Source organism: Podarcis melisellensis (assembly GCF_964234715.1).
Source record: "Podarcis melisellensis genome assembly, chromosome: 5".
Classification (NCBI taxonomy): Eukaryota; Metazoa; Chordata; class Lepidosauria; order Squamata; family Lacertidae; genus Podarcis; species Podarcis melisellensis.
In genome coordinates this window covers 15,544,847-15,565,512 of record NC_138537.1, presented here as the reverse complement: position 1 = coordinate 15,565,512, position 20,666 = coordinate 15,544,847, and the positions used below count along the sequence as shown (strand labels likewise).

The 20,666-nt window shown below is 44.6% G+C and overlaps 1 protein-coding gene across 1 annotated transcript in view; it reads right to left on the bottom strand.

Moving 5' to 3' along the window:
- SLC7A14 (solute carrier family 7 member 14) overlaps window positions 1-20,666 on the bottom strand; it is a 56,185-nt gene that overhangs the window by 5,426 nt on the left and 30,093 nt on the right. The window contains exons 3-6 of the mRNA XM_081910947.1: window positions 7,663-7,899; window positions 6,302-6,519; window positions 2,737-2,883; window positions 1,246-1,454 (exon numbers count right to left, since the gene is read on the bottom strand). Of these exons, the coding sequence (XP_081767073.1) occupies window positions 1,246-1,454; window positions 2,737-2,883; window positions 6,302-6,519; window positions 7,663-7,899 (811 nt within the window). The remainder of the gene's footprint in view (window positions 1-1,245; window positions 1,455-2,736; window positions 2,884-6,301; window positions 6,520-7,662; window positions 7,900-20,666) is intronic.

Below are 20,666 nucleotides of genomic sequence, written 5' to 3'. Positions count from 1 at the left end.
AAGTGGGTGAATGGGCAAATGTAATGTAAGGTGATCTCATAGGTAAACTGCTCCCAAGTTGTTAAGGGCTTTATATGCCATCTTGGCTGTGTGTCCCGGAAGACCTGCCCCCTTCCTTGCTGGCCTTTTCTTACCTGCCTTGGGAGTGTGGGGCCCTGACTGACTCCAACTACAAAAGCTGTGGCTGCTGTACAGATTCTTGGGCTGGGGTATTGCTTTGGGGTGGTTGTTGTTGTTTCTTTTTTTGGCTGCAATTATTAATGTTATTGTTATTATTTTCACCTTCATTTTTGGATCTTATAACAGTTTATGTGGAAATTGGGATGCAGGTGGCGTTGTGGGTTAAACCACAGAGCCTAGGACTTGCCGATCAGAAGGTTGGCTGTTCGAATCCCCGCAACGGGGTGAGCTCCCGTTCCTTGGTCCCTGCTCCTACCCATCTAGCAGTTCGAAAGCACGTCAAAGTGCAAGTAGATAAATAGGTACCACTCCAGCGGGAAGGTAAACGGCGTTTCCGTGCGCTGCTCTGGTTCGCTAGAAGTGGCTTAGTCATGCTGGCCACATGACCTGGAAGCTGTATGCCGGCTCCCTCGGCCAATAAAGCGAGATGAACACCGCAACCCCAGAGTCGGTCACAACTGGACCTAATGGTCAGGGGTCCCTTTACCTTTACTATGTGGAAATTGTTACGTTATGGTTGTTTACTTTTTGGTGTGTTGTATTTCTGCTTGTAATTATGTAAATCTTTTCATGTCCTAAGCCACCTTGAGCATGGTTTTAACTATGAAAAAGGCAGCATACACATTAAATGAGGATGATATGCTAGTAGTAACATCTTGAACTCAGTCAGGTAGCAAACTGGTAATCAGTGCAGATCTCTGAGGCTAGGTGTTGTATGCTGACAAGGCCTCACTCCTGTCAGCAATCGTGTTGTAGCATTCTGCACTAACTGCAGATTCTGGACCGAATGCGAGGGATGTGCTATATAGAGTGCGTGTAGATAGACTAAAATCCCCATCATTAATTACTGTCAATGCTGACTAGCTGATGGGAGTCTGAATCACCTGGTATAACAGAGGCAGCCACTGTGCTGCCTTCAAGCTGTTGTTGGAGTCTTACCACCCCTGGCTATTGGCCATGCTGGCTGGAGGGTTGATGGCTAATGGAGCCCAACAACTTCTGGCTAGCCCTAGCAAGATCTTCCAAGGCCCCTTCCCCAACTGCCTCTGATGACATGGGACTTACCTGAAGAGAAGCCCATCGCCAGCCATAGCATAAATGATCCGGGGCATAGGGAAGAGGGAGCCCAGCAAGCTCACCGTCAACCCAGCCACAGACCCGATGGCAACAATGAACTTGGCAGTGTAGAATCGGTGGGCTGCAAACATCTCCATCAGGGGCGATTCGGTATCAATGTCAGTGTATGGCACCATCAGAGTCAAGATTATGCTCACCTGTTGAGTGGGAAGAGTGAAGGTGATGTACGGTTAGAAGTGGAACGGGGTTTGCTTTTTTATTTATTTTGGGTGCCCCATTGTAGTTCTCTGGGCAACTCACTCCTTTTGTTTACTACCACCCTTCACTAATTGATCCCAGGGCCAGTTGAAAAATTGAATCATAAAAATAGAATAGATAAAACAGCAATATAATCACACACACACACACACACACACACACACAAACGTATGTGTACACACACATACCAGCAGTACAGGAGAAAGAGGCAGCATCCTATTTTTCTGGACGTTATGAAAAGAAAACCAAAACCCAAAGCAATCGTACATTCCGTTCACAAATGCAGAGCTCCAGCTTCATTTGATTAAAAGAAGCTGCTGAGATCTCATGGAATGTTTATGAATATTCCATTAGTTCAGAAGTTTGTAAAAGGGATAGAGGGAGCTCTTATGGAAGGTTGCAGAGGAGCCAGGAAGCAGCACTATGACAACAGTAGTTAACTGTTAGGCTGAGTGTGTGGCTGGCATGCGTGGGAGTGCTATGTGATCCGGGGGTGTGAGTAGTATGCACATTGTGCATAAATTGTGTGTGTGTGTAAGAGCGAGAGAGAATGTGAATGAAGAATGGGCACAGAAAAGATAACCAACCGCAAACCCATCAGCAGGGTTCGCCCAATACATTTTGTTGCTGGAGATGAAGGAAAAGATGCCCCCACCCACTGCATTCCATGTACCAGATCGGCAGGTGAATTTTACCTTGACTCTGGCAATGGGGCAGCATCATCCACTGCACCTGAGGGTCACCTGAGTGTGTGTGTGTACAGGGCAGACCGTGTGGCCCAAATACGGTAGCTCTGTCCTCTAGCATCTACTGGTGGAGGCAGCTGCCTCTCTCTCCCTAATGGTACAACCAATTCTGCAGTCCACATGGACAAGCAACCATGAGCCTGGATCAGAAGCTTGTCTTCCTATATACATAAAAATGAAAGGTTGTCTTCACACCAAGGTTCGCGAGGCCATCAATAGGCGGCCATGCCAACCCCAGCGTGACAACGATGCTCGGCAAATGAGGAAGCAAGCAGAGCAGGTGGCACAGGTGATCTGTTGAATGGAGGAGGGGGAGGCATGGTTTGCCAAGGTTTCTCTCCCCCCCCTTTTAAGCTCAAACAAACACTTTTGTATTGCCACATAGTTCAGACATTCCTCAGCTTGCACCTTACATTCTCAGCCACCACGTTACACCTTCCTGCAAAACATAGAATTGTACGGAGAGCTTACTTACGGACACATAGGCGGTCAGGCACGTGACAAGTGAAGCAGTGATGGCATAAGGGATGGAAGTGTTGGGACTCTTTGCTTCTTCTCCAGTGGTGGCAATGATGTCAAATCCAATGAAGGCGTAGAAGCAGGTGGCTGCACCTTGTAGCACCTGCACAAGCAATAGACTCAAGTTAGACTGATCGTGGCTTCCAAATCATATCCATTTATCTGGAACTAACAATGCCTTCTTACATTCCTAATGACAACCTGCACACTTCTTTACAGCTATTAATGGTGCAGGAGTCCATATTCTTTTGCATGTGACCACCCTACTTTTATGACACCCCAAATCAGCTGCCTGAGGTGGCTGCCTCATCCTGCCTCAAGGTAGGCAGAGCCCTGACTGGCAATTCAAGTAGGTAGCAAAGAAAGAGAAAATAGAAGGGAATAGGTTAGCCCAGGGGCAACCAATGCAGTGCATTCCAGATGGTGTTGGACTCCAAATCCCATTAGCCTCAGCTAGAGTGGCCAATGGTCCAGACTCATGGGATCTGGAGTCCAAAAACATCTGGGGAGCACCACGCTTGCTAGGTAAAGGTAAAGGGACCCCTGACCATTAGGTCCAGTCATGACCGAATCTGGGGTTGCAGCGCTCATCTCGCTTTACTGGCCGAGGGAGCCGGCGTACAGCTTCCAGGTCATGTGGCCAGCATGACTAAGCTGCTTCTGGTGAACCAGAGCAGCGCACGGAAACGCCGTTTACTTTCCCGCCAGAGCGGTACCTATTTATCTACTTGCACTTTGACATGCTTTCAAACTGCTAGGTTGGCAGGAGCAGGGACTGAGGGACTGTCGTGGGGATTCGAACCGCCGACCTTCTGATCAGCAAGTCCTAGGCTCTGTGGTTTAACCCACAGTGCCACCCGCATACCTTATCACGCTTGCTACCCTTGCACTAAACAAGGGGAACAATGGGAAGAAGTTGCAGAGATTGGGACAGCACAGGGACAGATGGCCTTGCATGCAACAAATTAAATGATCATTTGAAAGAAACATAGTCTCTCCAAATGCCAGGGATGGTTAACTGGTGGCACTCCAGACTTCAACTCCCATCAGCCAGAATGGCCAGTAACCAGGAAATCCCACTTTAGGCTCTATGGAAGAGTCCTTCCATCTCTTTAAAAATAATCTAGCAAAGTTAGTTTTAAAACTGAAAGCCACCACATCTTTCCTCTTTGCTGCTGCATTTTCTGGGCCAGACATTCAAGAGGCAAGCAGCATAAATCCAACTCACTAGCTTGGGGGCCAGGCCAGAATACCTGCAGTCTCTGCTCCTCCTTGGAGAAGAACATGCCTCTGCAAGGCAGGAAATCCAAATCTGTTTGAATTCCCAGCTGAGTTTTAAGCTGACACATTCGTAACAAGCACTAATTGGGCAGCACTAGGAAGTGCGTATAAAGCACCTAATGACTTAGGCCCATTGCTATACAGTACTGAGAAGCAACCAAAGCACATATCAGTGCATCCTAGTCTACTTCAGACTTCCCCAATCTGCTGCCTTCCAGGTGTTTTGAACTACAATGCCCATGAGTCCCAGTCAGCTGTGTTGGAAGGTACCAGGTTGGGGGAGACTATTTATTTCAGACCCACTTTAACACACACTGGTGCCTGTTTAGATACAGTTGAAAGCAAAGGGGGTTGTCGTCCCATGGCTTATAATGGTGTGCATAGCCTGATCCTAAGCTTCAGAAATAAGTCCCACTGAGTTTAGTAGTGTTAATGCTCAAGCAAGCATGCATAAGATTACAGCCATGCAGTGCAATCCTGGCCATGTTTAGGGACGTCAGTCCCACCATGTCCGATTAATAGGGCATAATCCCAGAAAAGTGTGCACAACCTTGTAGCCATAGGCATATATACTTCCTTTTAGATTGCACCCACTGACATCATGTTTTTCACCCATATCATTTTTTGTTCTCAGCAAACCATTTACCTGCCTGTTGATGCTGTGCGTTTTATTATACTCTGCTTATGGGATCAATTGTAATTAGCCTTTAAGTCATCAGCTCTCCAGAGAGCGCGATAATTGTGTTTATGCATTGTTAATTTCACTCGGTTGAGCAATTCTGTTTTAGCCACCTTTAATTTTGCCAGCTGGAGAGTGAAGTGGTGTTTTGTTTTGTTTTGAACTTGAAGGAAAATCTGGAACATACTTTGGGGGTGGTATTTATTTCAAATTGACTAATAAAAGAAAGGAATGTTGATTAAGCAATGGGCTACAAGCCACAATGGCTAAGTTCTACCTCTACCTCTGACACCGCAGGTGAGCAGAAGGCTGTCACACTCATGCCCTACTTGTGAACTTCTCACAGGCATCTGGTTGGCTACTGTGACAACAGGATGCTGAACTAGAAGGACCACTCCATCAGTCTCATGTTCTTAGGTATCTAAGTTCAAGGTACCAATGGAGGTTCAATGGAGGTTCAAGGAAATCTTAAGGGAGACATCCAGAAATCTGTCTTGGAAGTGGAAATTGGAGATTTACATCATGGTTTGGTACAGGAGAGGTGGGGGAACTGTGGGTATCTTATTATATATATCATTTTTATTAAATCTCCAAAAATATTCTAAAACATTTATTGTCATACACACAACCAAAATTTAACATAAATTTATTTTTGACTTCCCACCCCTCCTTTCCTGATGCTTGTATTTTTACTTCTTTTTAGGGAAGCTGTGGACGCGGGTGGCGTTGTGGGTTAAAGCCTCAGCGCCTAGGGCTTGCCGATCGAAAGGTCGGCGGTTCGAATCCCCGCGGCGGGGTGCGCTCCCGTCGTTCGGTCCCAGCGCCTGCCAACCTAGCAGTTCGAAAGCACCCTCGGGTGCAAGTAGATAAATAGGGACCGCTTTCTAGCGGGAAGGTAAACGGTGTTTCCGTGTGCAGCTCTGGCTTGCCAGAGCAGCGATGTCACGCTGGCCACGTGACCCGGAAGTGTCTTCGGACAGCGCTGGCCCCTGGCCTCTTGAGTGAGATGGGCGTACAACCCCAGAGTCTGGCAAGACTGGCCTGTATGGGCAGGGGTACCTTTACCTTTACCTTAGGGAAGCTGTGGGCTTCCACATGTGCTTGGACTTCAATTCCCATCGGTCCCAGTCATGGGGCCAAGGATGATGGAATTTGCAGTCGCACAAGATAAAGAGAGCTATTAGTTATGTTATTGTTGAGTAGTCATTATTGAGATGACATGAGGAGTCAGGCCAAGTAGACAAGAGGAGGTTGTATCCAGTGCTGCAGATTCACCACTGAAGGAGATTTCCTCAGCAGAACTCCCACCACTAATCTCTTCTGCAGTCCCCTCCAGACCTGAATATCTGCTCCAGAAGGGATGCATGGGGAGAGGGGAGGGAAGAGAAATCCCATTGCTTGAGCCACTTGTACAGCATTGGATACAACCCAGGATCCTTATATGAAAGGCGTGCCTGCTGTGGATTTCTCTTTGCCCATAATAAAAATGGAGATCCATGTAACATGATACCTTTAAACACATCATTTGATAATGGCCAAATTCTTTATCTAAATCACTCACCCCCGACCATCCAAATGGCAGGAACTGCCCTTCAGCCCAATATTCTCCATTGACATAGAAGAGTCCAGCAATCATGATGAAGAGCCACACCACCAAGTTAATCACGTTGAGGACGTTGTTAAATCCCACAGAGTTCTTCACTCCCAAAGCGACAATGATCGTTACAATGACAGCAATGAGCAAAGCCAGCAAATCTGGGTAAGATTCTTCTCCTTTACCTATGAGAAGAAAACATAGGTATATATGGAACTTTGGAAATATAGCAGAAACAAAGGAAAGGCAAATAAACAATCTTCTGGGGGAATGTGTCGGTTTCAGAAATCCTTCTGCACTTAGTATTCACGGCACAGCAGACATGCTATGTCAACTCTTTCTTATAGGAGCATTGGCATGGCATTGCCATCAAATGGTTTTGTTCCTGTGTCTTCTCTGCAGTTCTTTTCTGTTTTCTTTACAGAGCACAGAAAATCTGACTTGTTCCCCAAACAATGGAAGAGCAGAACCGTCTCCAGAACTGTAGGAAACTTGAGCACCACCTGTTCTATTTCTTATGGCATATTGGGCAGCTGAGCACATTGTCACACATGGACATCTATGTGCATCTTCACTATTACCTTTTGGTGTTAATCTGCAATTTTGTTTTGCGTACGGTATATATTTAATGAAAATGAAACAAAAAAATTCATAGTGCTTAAAGATAAGGGTGGGGTGTGTTTTTTTAGTGCAAATAATTTTTTTGATTCCCATCTCTTGAAAGGAAGCCATCTTTATAACCCTGCATTTATCTCCATGGTGTCCCCCCCCTCTTGTTTACTTTTTAATGCTCTTAAAAAGCAAATGCACAATAGTGCTGAAATTTAAAAAGCGCCTTAAACACAAGTGTTGGAAATGTCTAAAAGGTGGGTTTCAGTATGGTGGTCCCTGCTCTGCTTATAAAAAGGCCAATGGCAGCAGTTGGTCAAGGGCCCTAGGGTAAGGTCCCCCAAGTAAGGTCCCCCAGGGTCCTGACCCTGCTACCCAGTCACTCACCATTCCCCTGTTGGACCCAGGACCAGATGTATTTTAGCTGTGGTGTGTGACTGGCCTCTTGAATATGGCCTGGCCTTGCTGGGACTCTGGGAAGGACCAAACCTTTTAAGTGAGTTGCCACTAAGTCTTTCTGTGGCAGCTGGAAAGCTTTTAAAACTTAGATGCACATTTTCCTAAGCTTGGGGACTGGAAATGTTGAATCAATGCACACAATATTTCAATTTCAAACCATCTTGGTATGCTGTGGTTTCCATTCAGAATACCATGGCCTCTTGGAGCCTAACTTACACGAACAGGCAAAGACAAGAGTCACAATCCTGGATAATCCTTACCCAGCCCATTCAAAGTCCCAACGGTGTCAATCATCCAGCGACTGATGGTGTGATTGGCCAGGGAGTCGAACATGCTGCTTAGAGCACTGGCGCCTGCTGCTGTGCCAATCAGATACTCCAGGATTAGGTTCCATCCGATGAAAAATGCCACAAACTCTCCCACCGTGACGTAGCTGTAAGTGTAGGCGGAGCCAGTGGTTTTTGGAACTCGCACACCAAACTCAGCATAGCAAACCCCTGGACAGAGACACAGGAAATGCATGTAACCATAAGGAAATGTGGCTGAAGGAAAAGTAATCCATTATAAGCTGGTGTCAAAACAAGAAAATGGTTGAGCTCTTGCGAAGGAATATCCAAGCCCTTAAAGGTTTGTCCCTTTAAGAGTTCCTCTCTTTGTCCAAAGAGTCCCTTCTCTGTTAGAGAAGTGGGCAAGATATGTATATCTCTTTCTTTCTCTCTAAATCCACAGGAAGAGTTTTGGGGTGCTAAATCGGTCTAGCCTTTGTGGAATTGGCATGGCACCATTATTCTTGCTTGCCCTGCCCTTCCTGGCAGTGGCAAGCATCAACTGCTCATCTACTAGGCCAGGGTTTCCCAAACTTGGGTCTCCAGCTGTTTTTGGACTACTACTCCCATCAACCTTAGCTAGCAGGACCAGCGGTCAGGGATGGTGGGAATTGTAGTCCAAAAACAGCTGGAGATCCAAGTTTGGGAAACCCTTTCCTAGGCCATGGCTGGGGAATATGTGGCTCTCCAGATGCTGTTGGACTCAAGTTCCAACCCTCCCCCCCACCACACCTTGAACCCTAAAAAACCCTCTTCAAATCAAATTAGGAGTTGTTTCCATGATTTGCCTAGCCCAAAAGATGTGCCTCACCTATGTGCTAAGCCATAAGGGCCAGGCTACATGTTTAGAGGGAGAGGTACAGGAAAACACGGCTTGGATTCGGACAGCATGTAAAGAGGCAGGTAAAGAGGTTTGGTAACAGTGTTACCACCATTCAGGTAAATAAAACCACAGGGTTGGCTTTCTCCCTTGTCTAGAATTAGGTTTGGTAGAGGGAATGCTGGAGGCTGCCAGAATGCAAAGAAGTACACTGCAGTCCAAGATGGGTGGAAGAGCAAGTTAATAGCCACTGACATCCAGTGCTGGCTATGTGAGGCAGTTGCCCCATTCTGCCCAACAGCAGGGCTGTTTACTACAATAATGTACTATTCCAATGAAATGCTAACATGGAAATGTGCTCCAGGTGTCGGTAAAGGTAAAGGGACCCCTGACCATTAGGTCCAGTCGTGGCCGACTCTGGGGTTGTGGTGCTCATCTTGCTTTATTGGCCAAGGGAGCCGGCGTACAGCTTCCGGGTCATGTGGCCAGCATGACTAAGCCGCTTCTGGCGAACCAGAGCAGCACACGGAAACGCCGTTTACCTTCCCGCCGGAGCGGTACCTATTTATCTACTTGCACTTTGATGTGCTTTCGAACTGGTAGGAGCAGGAACCGACTTCCGGGTTGACGCGATCGGTTTAATGGCGGATTCCCTCCGAGCTCCGGAGGGAATCGGCTCCATCGAGGACGGGTCTTGCCGCGCCGGCGACGCGGGGGCCCTTAGAAACCACAGGTGCTGATACCTGTGGACCTGGTGACTCGGTGGGCACCTTAAGCGCCCTCCTTGACAGTCGAAGAGCCTTTTTAAAGGCTGCGGAGAAGGTCTGAGGAGCGGCGCGGTGCTGAGAGTAGACCGCTACCTCGGTGGAGCGAAGCCGCAAGCCATTGCCGGAGAGCGTCAACTTTCTTCCTGACATTTGGACTGAAACAAACACCCTTGTGAGTAAAACGAAATTTGGATTTTAAAAGAAATTAACTTCTTTAATTTGGCGAACGGGGGGGCTGTGTCAAAAGGAAGTCCGCACCCCCCCCCCTGCATGCACGATCTGAAGCAAGGAGCGAAAGCCTAAGATCGGATTAAAAAGATCTTCTTTTTGTCTTTTGGGACTGATAAAAGATTCCATCGATTTGTGAAAACAAGCTTTTTTTTGTCTTTTTAAGTTGTGCTGGAGGAAGAGGTGTATATGGGAAAATTTTTGGGAACCCCCACCCGGGATCCGGGAGTGTTCCGCATTAGCCTAGCCTGAAAGAAAGGGAGTTTGACAGCTGTCATCTGAGCTGCCAAACAGCGGAATCAAGACAAGAACTGTATCTTTATATCTCTCTGATCCAAAGGTGTTACATTTAACCAGAAGTGGCTGGAAATTAAGTAACAACAAGTAATAACAAAGTAATAGACTGTTGGTAAAGGGAAAAAAATGGCAATCCGCCTAGGGGAAACCAGAGACATTACAATGGCTGCAGAAGGAAAATTACAAGCGGAAATAGAGAGAACCCTTTTTCTCGTGGGAATTCTACAAGAGCAAGAGATAGCTATGGACAAACAGCTTACGGCTTTGATTTCAAAAACAAGCAACTCTGCTGATGGAACTGAGGATTTGACCTTGAAAGATTCTGCAGCTGAATTGGAAAAAGTTTCTTTGAAGTTGGAGGACAAGGAGTCTGGAGGGCAAAAAGTACAGGAACAGGACTTCATGCAGCAAGGGGACAGAGAAGTTTATTGGATTATGGATTTTGAAAAGAGAAAAGTAAAGGAGGAAGTTTTTGGACACTATAGATGGGAAGCTGAAATAATGAAGAAATATAACTGGGACTTCCTCCTCTTTTCTGGCATTGGTGAACGTGATTTAAGGGAACATCTGGCAGAACCCCTGCAGCAAGTCTTTTCAACTAGGATTGATTGGAGAGAAGGCGAAGAGACTGCATTAGACATCCCTCGAGACTTGAAGATCAATAAGAAGGATTATCAACAAAACAGGCAGAGAGAGACTCAAATGGTGTTAGAGGCCTCAGATGTGAGGAATCCGGGCTAGGAGTTTTATAAGAGGGCAGATATCTAGGAAGGGACAGACATCCGGACAAGGAGGGAGGGGGAAAATAGAAAGTTTTAAAACTAGTTTATGACTTTTGGGTTTTATAATTTTGATTTATATTTTAATATGAAAATGGGGAAATTTATGGTATAAGAACCTCGATCGATCTTAGAAAAAGAATTTAAGGTATATAAGAAAATGGGATAAATAAGTTGGGCCTAATAAAGGGAATTAAGTTTAAATATAATAAGAAGAGGTTTAAGAAATGAAACAAGAACTTGCTGAATTAAGTTTGAAAATTGGGATGCATGGGTGGGGGTGGGGGGAAGTCAATGAAAGAGGGTTATGAAAGAATCTATTTGTGTTTATTTTTCTTTTTTTTTCTTTTCTTTTTCTTCTTTTTCCTTTCTTTCTTCTTTCTTTTTTGCTTTGTATTAAAATTTGAAAATTCAATAAAAATTATATTAAAAAAAAAAAAAAGAGCAGGAACCGAGCAATGGGAGCTCACCCCGTCACGGGGATTCAAACCTCCGACCTTCTGATCGGCAAGTCCTAGGCTCTGTGGTTTAACCCACAGCACCACCCGTCCTATACAGCTTGGGACCAGGAAACCCAGCAGCTCATCTCACTGCTTAAATACTTAACTGAACACTGGGCACTGCAGGTGGGAGCCTCCTGTGCAGACCACCTTATGGTCAGGAGGTCCTTTCCATATGATGCAGGAATCAGGCCTTTTGTGTAGCAGGCTTTTAGGAAGTCCTCCTGTTAGATATCAGGAAAGAGTGAATTCCATCAGCCTGGAGAGCTCACTTGGGTAGAGTGTGGTGCTGATAATGCCAACATTGCAGGTTTGATTCCTGTATGGGGCAACTGCATATTCTTGTACTGCAGGGGGTTGGATATAGATGATCCTCAGGGCTCCTTCCATCTCTCCAATTCTATTATATTTTTGCTATCTATTAAAGACCTTCCTTTTCAAACAAGCCTACACACAGACACACAGACACAGACACACAGACACACAGACACACACACACACACACACACACACACAGACACACACACACACACAGACACACACACAGACACACACACAGACACACACACAGACACACAGACACACACACACACACACACAGACAGACACACACACACACACACAGACACACAGACACAGACACAGACACACACACACACACACAGACACACACACACACACAGACACACACACACACACACAGACACACAGACACACAGACACACACACACACACACACACACACACAAAATCTGTTTCCATATTGGACTTGAAATTGCTTTCATTTATATTTTCATTGTTGATGTTTTCATTGAATCGTTTCAGGGTGTTTTATGGGAAATAATTGATTAACAAAACAAATAAAACGAATTACTGAAAGCACCAATAAAACCCATATTTTCTAACCAGTCCCTCCTGGCGTTTATAGCTGCAGACTTGTTGCTGGTTCAGGTCCGTGCCTCCTCCTCTGTTCTGATAGCGAGACAGACTGTTATTAACATCACTTAGATCAATGGGAACAACACTAACCCCAGCGGTCAATAATACCCTGTAATTGAAATGTGTATGCCCACCTCTGCTCTTTCATTCTGGAGTATGATAAGCAGGTAGGAAGGATACAATTTCTAGCCAATTCCATTCTGTTCTAGGAGCATTCATTGGTTCCTCCCACCCCCCACCCCGGCCTTCTGTTTGATTTCACAGTCAATTCCTAAAGTGTATACTGCCGCTTGGTTGTTATGCTGTCAGAACTTCTAGCATGCTGTAAAGAATATGAATGATTCAAAGCTACCATGAGCAGACCCAGCCTCTTCATTTACAGAGCAACAAATGGCACGTGCGCACGCACACACATACACGGTCAATGGATGGAGAAATTGGTCTACTTCCATTTCACATTTTTCCAATTCAATTCATACATCAGTTTGTGATTTTTTTTGAAAAAGTCCTCGTGAAAATTCATCTGCATTTTGCGGAGCATTTCCCCTAATATATAAATTTCTGTGTGTGATTTTGCTTATTTTTATAAGTGGTTTCCCCTGCATATGGATTTTTGTATATATATTTTCATATTATATTGAGAAGTGTGAATTAGGTAGGCTTGCGTTAAAATTTAATTTCTCCACCCCAGTACTGATCAAGTTATTTAAACCCCATGAGCTTACTAGCAGTACATGTGAAAAGGATCCAGGGGTCTTAGTAGACCACAAGCTTAACATGAGTCAACAGTGGGATGCAGCAGCAAAAAAAGCGCTAATGGTATTCTAGGCTGCATCAACAGAAGGATAGTATCCAGATCAATTTCTCCTAAGAGGCACATTTTTGTATGCAATTCTGCCCAATGTATGCATTATTGCAAAGCAAATTTCCCCAATACAATGCATTTTTATGTACGTTTTCACTCTAATTTATGCATTTTGTACACATTACTCGGCTGGAGTACTGCTGCTGCAAAATCTGGTGAAGCAAAAATGTTGACAGATCGCTGGGTTGCATTTCTCATATTGTTTTGGAAACTGGGAAGTTTGCCTTTGAATGAACACTGAATCAAATTTCTCCCCTATCTGTCCTTCTGAGATTGCAACTAGCCTGGCATCTTGAGAAGATGATTCAAACGACGGTCATTTTCACATTGCCCCAGTTTCCCCCACTAAGTCCAGTGAATGTGCTAAACGGCACAAGCCGGAGCAGGCTGAGGATATTAAGTGCTCTCTTTATTGAATGCCCTCTATATTTCACACACTTTCATATGCACTTGAATAATGAAATCTTTCAAGGGGATATCTGAGACTTTTATTTCTACCATGTAGACCAGGAACAAGGAAGAATGAGGTGGGGGAGGAACCAATTCGAATTCCTCTCCCCCTTCCCCGCCGGCCGACCCCTCAACCATTGACTTGCATATAAAGTAATTATTCAAAGCTGATTAATAATGCATGCAAGCTGCACACACAAGAGACCAGAGAATAAGTACATGCCTGAAAGATTGATGAAACAGATGCCTTGATGAAGACAGGTATTCTATTCCAGGCTTTGACTTGAAAAACCATAACAAAGCTGGTGGCTAACTTTAGCCCACAGGCAGGCAGGCAGGCAAGGTTTGTGTTTGATGTGCATAATGAGAACCCGCCAAGTGTCCCTATATTCCAGGGACAGTCCCAGATTTGCAGAAGCCATCCCAGTTTCTGATTTGATCCCAAAATGTCCTGCTTTTCCTATTTCCATCGGAGAAATGTTGGAGGGCATGCATAGCGGTAACTGATCGGCTATCTCATTAGTATGCCAAGGTAACTCGAGCTCCCGTTATAATTTTCATATGGAACATTAGCAGAATTTCCTGTGCCTTGGTTATCCAGAGAGGCTCATTTGTGCACAAAACCACACACACACACACACACACAGGAAAAGCAGGAAGCATCTCGGCGGGGGAAGATAACAAAGGAGAAACCATCGCAAAGAGGCTGGAGAGTAATGCAGTTTTTATTCATGCCCACTGCATTTCAGCAGGCTATCCTCCTGGGCTTTTCTACAAAAATATAGGACAGCGGTGAATAAACAGTGGGTGTTGGGTGGTGCTGTGGGTTAAACCACAGAGCCTAGGACTTGCCGATAGGAAGGTCGGCGGTTTGAATCCCTGCAACGGGGTGAGCTCCCGTTGCTCGGTCCCTGCTCCTGCCAACCTAGCAGTTCGAAAGCATGTCAAAGTGCAAGTAGATAAATAGGTACCGCTCTGGCGGGAAGGTAAACAGTGTTTCCGTGCGCTGCTCTGGTTCTCCAGAAGCGGCTTAGTCATGCTGGCCACATGACCTGGCTCCCTTGGCCAATAAAGCGAGATAAGCGCCGCAACCCCAGAGTCGGTCACGACTGGACCTAATGGTCAGGGGTCCCTTTACCTTTACGACAGGTGGCATCATGCAGATGTATAGTCTGAATGGTTTCCTCTGGGTGGCATACAGTCATAGAACTGTAGAGTTGGAAGGGACCCTAAGGGTCATCTAGTCCAACCTGCTGCAATGCAGGAATCTCAGCTAAAGCATCCATGGCAGATGGCCACCCAACCTCTGCTTAAAAACCTCCAAGGAAGAAGAAGTCCACCACCTCCCGAGGGAGACTGTTTCACTGTCAAACAACTCTTACTGTCCTAAAGCTCTTCCAGATGTTTGGTTGTAATCTCCTGTCTTGTAAGTTGAAGCCGTTGGTTCGAATCCTACCCTCCAGAGGAGGAGAAAACAAACTGGCTCCATCTTTCTTGTGGCAATGTGTCCTTAGATTCCAATTTAACAGTGGCCTTGCGGATGCAGCAGAAGTAGGGAAGAATAAGATGCAAGGTGCCGACAATGGGCTGGAGAAGTTGGGCAAATGACCCAGTGTCCTTCAACCCAGTGTTGAAGGAGGTAAGGAGAGAGGGAGTCAACAAGGCTATCCTCAGTGATGCCCACCTTCCACACCTGTCACCCTAGTAAGTATTCAGCTATGATTACCAGAGGGACGCAGGTGGCGCTGTGGGTTAAACCACAGAGCCTAGGACTTGCCGATCAGAAGGTTGGTGGTTCGAATCCCTGCAACAGGGTGAGCTCCCATTGCTCGGTCGCTGCTCCTGCTAACCTAGCAGTTTGAAAGCACGTCAAAGTGCAAGTAGATAAATAGGTACCGCTCTGGCGGGAAGGTAAACAGCGTTTCCGTGCGCTGCTCTGGTTTGCCAGAAGCGGCTTAGTCATGCTGGCCACATGACCAGGAAGCTGTACGCCGGCTCCCTTGGCCAATAAAGCAAGATAAGTGCTGCAACCCCAGTGTGGGTCATGACTGGACCTAATGGTCAGGGGTCCCTTTACCATTACCTATGTGACCAGCGTCACAAATGTCAGCAGCCAGTAGCCAGCAGCCATTAAGGTCATTTAGCTAGTGATAAACCAGTAACTTCTAAAATTGTGCTGGAAAATTGTGTTGGAACGAGGTGGATGGGTGGAATTGTGCTGCCTGCCATTAATAATGTCTCTAATGGAGCCAATCTAATGTTTTGTGAGCTTCGTTACCCAGTGTGTTTCTTTTAGCAAAGTAAAAATATGTTTTGGTCTCTCTTGGGTGGAGACAAGTGCTGTTTCCTTTATTTTCTGCAGGAAAACAACACAGATCTAATGCATTCCTGATACCTTGAGGCCAGATGTATCTGCCAGAAACCCAATTATTTTGCATCTGAATCAATTTGTTTATGTGACAGGAATACATCTTCCTGTTTATTGGCCTATTAAACATTCATGCAGGAAGCCAAGAGCTGGTCCCGATTTTTTACAAAATGACCAGAGCTTCTAGCAAAAGGACCTAACATGACTTTGCAAGATTTTTTCAAATTAGGATTAGATTTGCCCAATCTGGCATGGCTGTAGATTTTAAAAATAAGATAAAGTGGAATGAAATAGACCTACAAAGCAGATGATTGGAAACGGATCTATGGGTAATATTTATTTATTTTATGTCTCAGCTCCTAAATAGTGTAACAAAAACTTTGCTGGCATGATAATATGCTTGATGGTATCATTCAGGAACAAATAAACACAGCTGGATAGTTAGGGCTTTCATAAGACTGGCTATAATTTCCTATTTATAGCATCTTCTGCTTCTTCTTCTTAATAATAAAATCCCCTTTTCTTCAGTTCCATAGCAATGCAGTCCTAGCCATGTCGACTCCGAAGCAAGATCTACTGAATTTAATGGTACTTTTTCCATGGTGAATATGTCGGAGACTGCTATTCTATACACACATGTACCTTGGGATAAGTCCCATTGAATTCAGTTGGACTTATTTTCGAGTTGACATGGCTAGGGACTCCGCTAGACTGGTAAATAAAGTGTTTTATATGCGTTGCATATGCAATATAGAACCGTGTCACTAGATGGCGCTATTGAGTCCCGTCTTTCCCTACAGGATTTCCCTGTACGAGTTTACAACGTGTTTAACTGAAACACTTCTTTGATGTGTCTAGATCCAGCCTAGGATTGCATGAGGGACAATAGGTGCCTCTTATTTGCCATACAATTTATACACCGCTTGATTGTAAAAACAAACAAACCTCAAAGCAGTTTACAAAAAGACAAAACAATAAAATCAAGAAAAATTCTCAACCCTGCTTTACAACATACATGAGTTGAATTACTAAAGCAGTTTAACATTACCTCACTTTCCTAAGCATCTGGGCAGGCTTTTCTAAGCGGGAATAAGTTTTAGCAGGCACCAAAAAGAGGGCGGTGAAGGTGACTGCTTTATCTCAATTGGCAGGGAGTTCCAAAGGACAGGTGCTGCCACACCAAAAAATGGGTTCTTACAGATGATGATAATAATAATAATAATAATAATAATAATAATAATAATAATAATTAATAATAATAATAATAATTTATACCCCGCCCTCCCCAGCCAAGGCCGGGCTCAGGGCGGCTAACAAGCAATAATAAAAACAAGTTTAATGAATACAACTTAAAAACAAGATGAAAATACAATATTAAAATATTGAAACATTAAAATATTAAAATGCAGCCTCATCACAGGAGGAGAAAGGAAAAAGAAAAGAAAGAGGGGTAGGGAATCAAATTGGCTCCAAGCCAAAGGCCAGGCGGAACAACTCTGTCTTACAGGCCCTGTGGAAAGAAATTAGATCCTGACAGACACAGAGTCAGAACGGTTTCAGAGAGAAACAGAATTATCATTGGTGAAAAAGGTAAAGTACCTAGGGGTTAACATAACAGCAAAAAATCTGAGTCTATTTAAGGATAATTATGAAAAATGTTGGTCTGAAATTAAGAGAGACTTGGATAGCTGGGCAAAATTGAAGCTTTCTTTGTTGGGCCGAATTGCTGCCATTAAGATGAATGTATTGCCAAGAATGTTGTTTCTGTTCCAAACATTGCAAATTGTGGACAAAACGGAGTGTTTCCGGAGGTGGCAGAGAGATATTTCCAAATTTGTCTGGCAGGGCAAAAAGCCCAGAATTAAGTTTAAGATATTAACAGATGCGAAAGAAAGAGGGGGCTTTGCCCTGCCAGACTTAAGGTTGTACTATGAAGCTGCAGCTTTCTGCTGGCTAAAAGACTGGCTACTTCTCGAAGACACTGACGTGTTGGATCTGGAAGGTTATAACAATGCTTTTGGTTGGCATGCATACTTGTGGTATGATAAGGTTAAGATCAATAAGGCCTTTAAGAACCATATTGTCAGAAAAGCAGTGTTTAATGTCTGGACAAAATATAAAGACTTATTGGAAAATAAAACTCCAAGGTGGCTCTCACCTTTGGAAGCTAAGGCCCGAAAAAGACCCAATATGGAAGCCTACTGGCCAAAATATTGGGAACTGCTAGAAAAAGACGGAGATAATTGGAAATTGCAGAGTATGGAGAAAATGAAGGATAAAGTGCGAGACTGGTTACACTACGCTCAGATTAAAGAAATTTTAAAAAGTGATAAAAAGTTAGGGTTCCAGGTGGAGAAATCGAAGTTGGAAACAGAATTGTTAGAACCTAAGACTAAGGTACTTTCAAGAATGTATAACTTGCTGTTGAAATGGAATACACAAGACGAAATGGTTAAGTCGGCTATGATAAAATGGGCACAGGATATTGGGCATAACATTATGTTTGAAGACTGGGAAAGGTTGTGGACCACTGGGCTGAACTTTACTGCATGTAATGCTTTGAAGGAAAATGTAATGAAAATGATATACAGATGGTACATGACCCCAGTTAAACTTGCCAAAATATACCATTTGTCTGATAACAAATGTTGGAAATGTAAAGAAAATGAAGGAACATTCTTTCACCTCTGGTTGACCTGCCCTAAAGTGAAGGTCTTCTGGGAAATGATATACAATGAGTTGAAAAAGGTGTTTAAGTATACCTTCACTAAGAAACCAGAGGCCTTTCTTCTGGGTATTGTCGACCAGAAGGTGTTAAAGAAGGATAGAACATTCTTTATGTATGCAACAACAGCAGCAAGGATACTACTCGCTAAGAACTGGAAAACTCAAGATCTACCCACACTGGAAGAATGGCAGATGCAACTGATGGACTATATGCAACTGGCGGAGATGACTGGCAGAATCCGAGACCTGGGAGAAGAAAGGATCGAAGAAGATTGGAAGAAATTCAAGATTTATCTACAGAAATATTGTGATTTAGTGGAATATTAAGAAGGATGCTTGGTTATAAATAATTGGCCATCACTAAATTGGATTAGAATTTGACGATAAGAGAGATTAAGAGAAACAAAATTTGTAGGAGAACTAATATATTGTATTTAAATAAGTGGTTATAAAATTGAAAATAAGATGATAATTTGCTTGATAAAAACTCATTAATGATGTAAGTGGGAGCGGGGGATGTGAGGAAGTCTAAAGATGTTATGAAATTTTGTAAAAACAAAGTAATGCTGTTTCTTATTTCTGTATTTCTTTTATTAAAAACTCCAATAAATATTTATTAAAAAAAAAGAAATCAGATCCTGCAGGGCCCTGGTCTCATGAGCGTTTCACTAGGCCGGAGCCAGAGTTGAAAAGGTCCTGACTCTGGTTGAAGCTAATCTAACTTCCTTAGGGCCCGGGACCACTAGGGTGTTGCTATTTATGGACCTTGAGGTAGGGCATACCGGGAGAGATGGTCCCGTAGGTATGAGGGTCCTAGGCCATGAAGGGCTTTAAAGGTCAAAACCAGCACCTTAAATCTGACCCTGTACTCCACCGGGAGCCCGTGCAGCTGGAAAAGCACTGGGTGAATATGCTCCCATGGCAGAGACCCCGCGAGGAGCCTCACTGCAGCATTCTGCACCTGCTGGAGTTTCTGGGGCAGCTTCAAGGGCAGCCCCACGTAGAGTGAATTACAGTAGTCAAGCCTGGAGGTGACTGTCGCATGGATCATAGAATCATAGAATCATAGAGTTGGAAGAGACCACAAGGGCCATCGAGTCCAACCCCCTGCCAAGCAGGAAACACCATCAGAGCACTCCTGACATATGGTTGTCAAGCCTCTGCTTAAAGACCTCCAAAGAAGGAGACTCCACCACACTCCTTGGCAGCAAATTCCACTGTCGAACAGCTCTTACTGTCAGGAAGTTCTTCCTAATGTTTAGGTGGAATCTTCTTTCTTGTAGTTTGGAACCATTGCTCCATGTCCGCTTCTCTGGAGCAGCAGAAAACAACCTTTCTCCCTCCTCTATGTGACATCCTTTTATATATTTGAATATGGCTATCATATCACCCCTTAACCTCCTCTTCTCCAGGCTAAACATGCCCAGCTCCCTTAGCCGTTCCTCATAAGGCATCGTTTCCAGGCCTTTGACCATTTTGGTTGCCCTCCTCTGGACACGTTCCAGTTTGTCAGTGTCCTTCTTGAACTGTGGTGCCCAGAACTGGACACAGTACTCCAGGTGAGGTCTGACCAGAGCAGAATACAGTGGCACTATTACTTCTCTTGATCTAGATGCTATACTCCTATTGATGCAGCCCATCACTGTGGCCAGGTCGGGGGATAGTTATTATTTAGCGCCTGCAGCAATGCCAATTCTGCTGATCAAAGTGGTCAAGTGTGCATGTGTGAGGCACATTGTAGTAATCCAGTCTTGAAGTAACCAATGCATGAACTACTGTGGCAAATATTTTCCAGTCCTTGCGTGTATGTTTTGCTTAACAGCTCGAACGCACTCAGCCTATGATTGATATAAGTCTTCCTTTTTCGGCAGTTGCCCCTGCAAGGTCATGAGTTAGTGGCAGCAGGTCCAGACTCAGGAGCTGAGTTCTAGTAAACAACCAGGGACAAGCCTTTACCAAAGACCCTGGGAATGTTGGAATCAGATGGGAGCAAATGAAGGTGAAAGGACCTGCTTCAGACAACCCTGGGGTGTGGAAGGAGCAAATAGATGATATCAGGAAAGGCAGTGTCCCTATGATGCAGGAAGACTTTTTAAAGCAGGGGGGAGGGAGCGCTATTTGGTCTCCACTTCAGCTAGCCAAATATTTCTGGGCCACCACCAGCCACAACCCAGAAACCTGCATACCCTCTGACATTT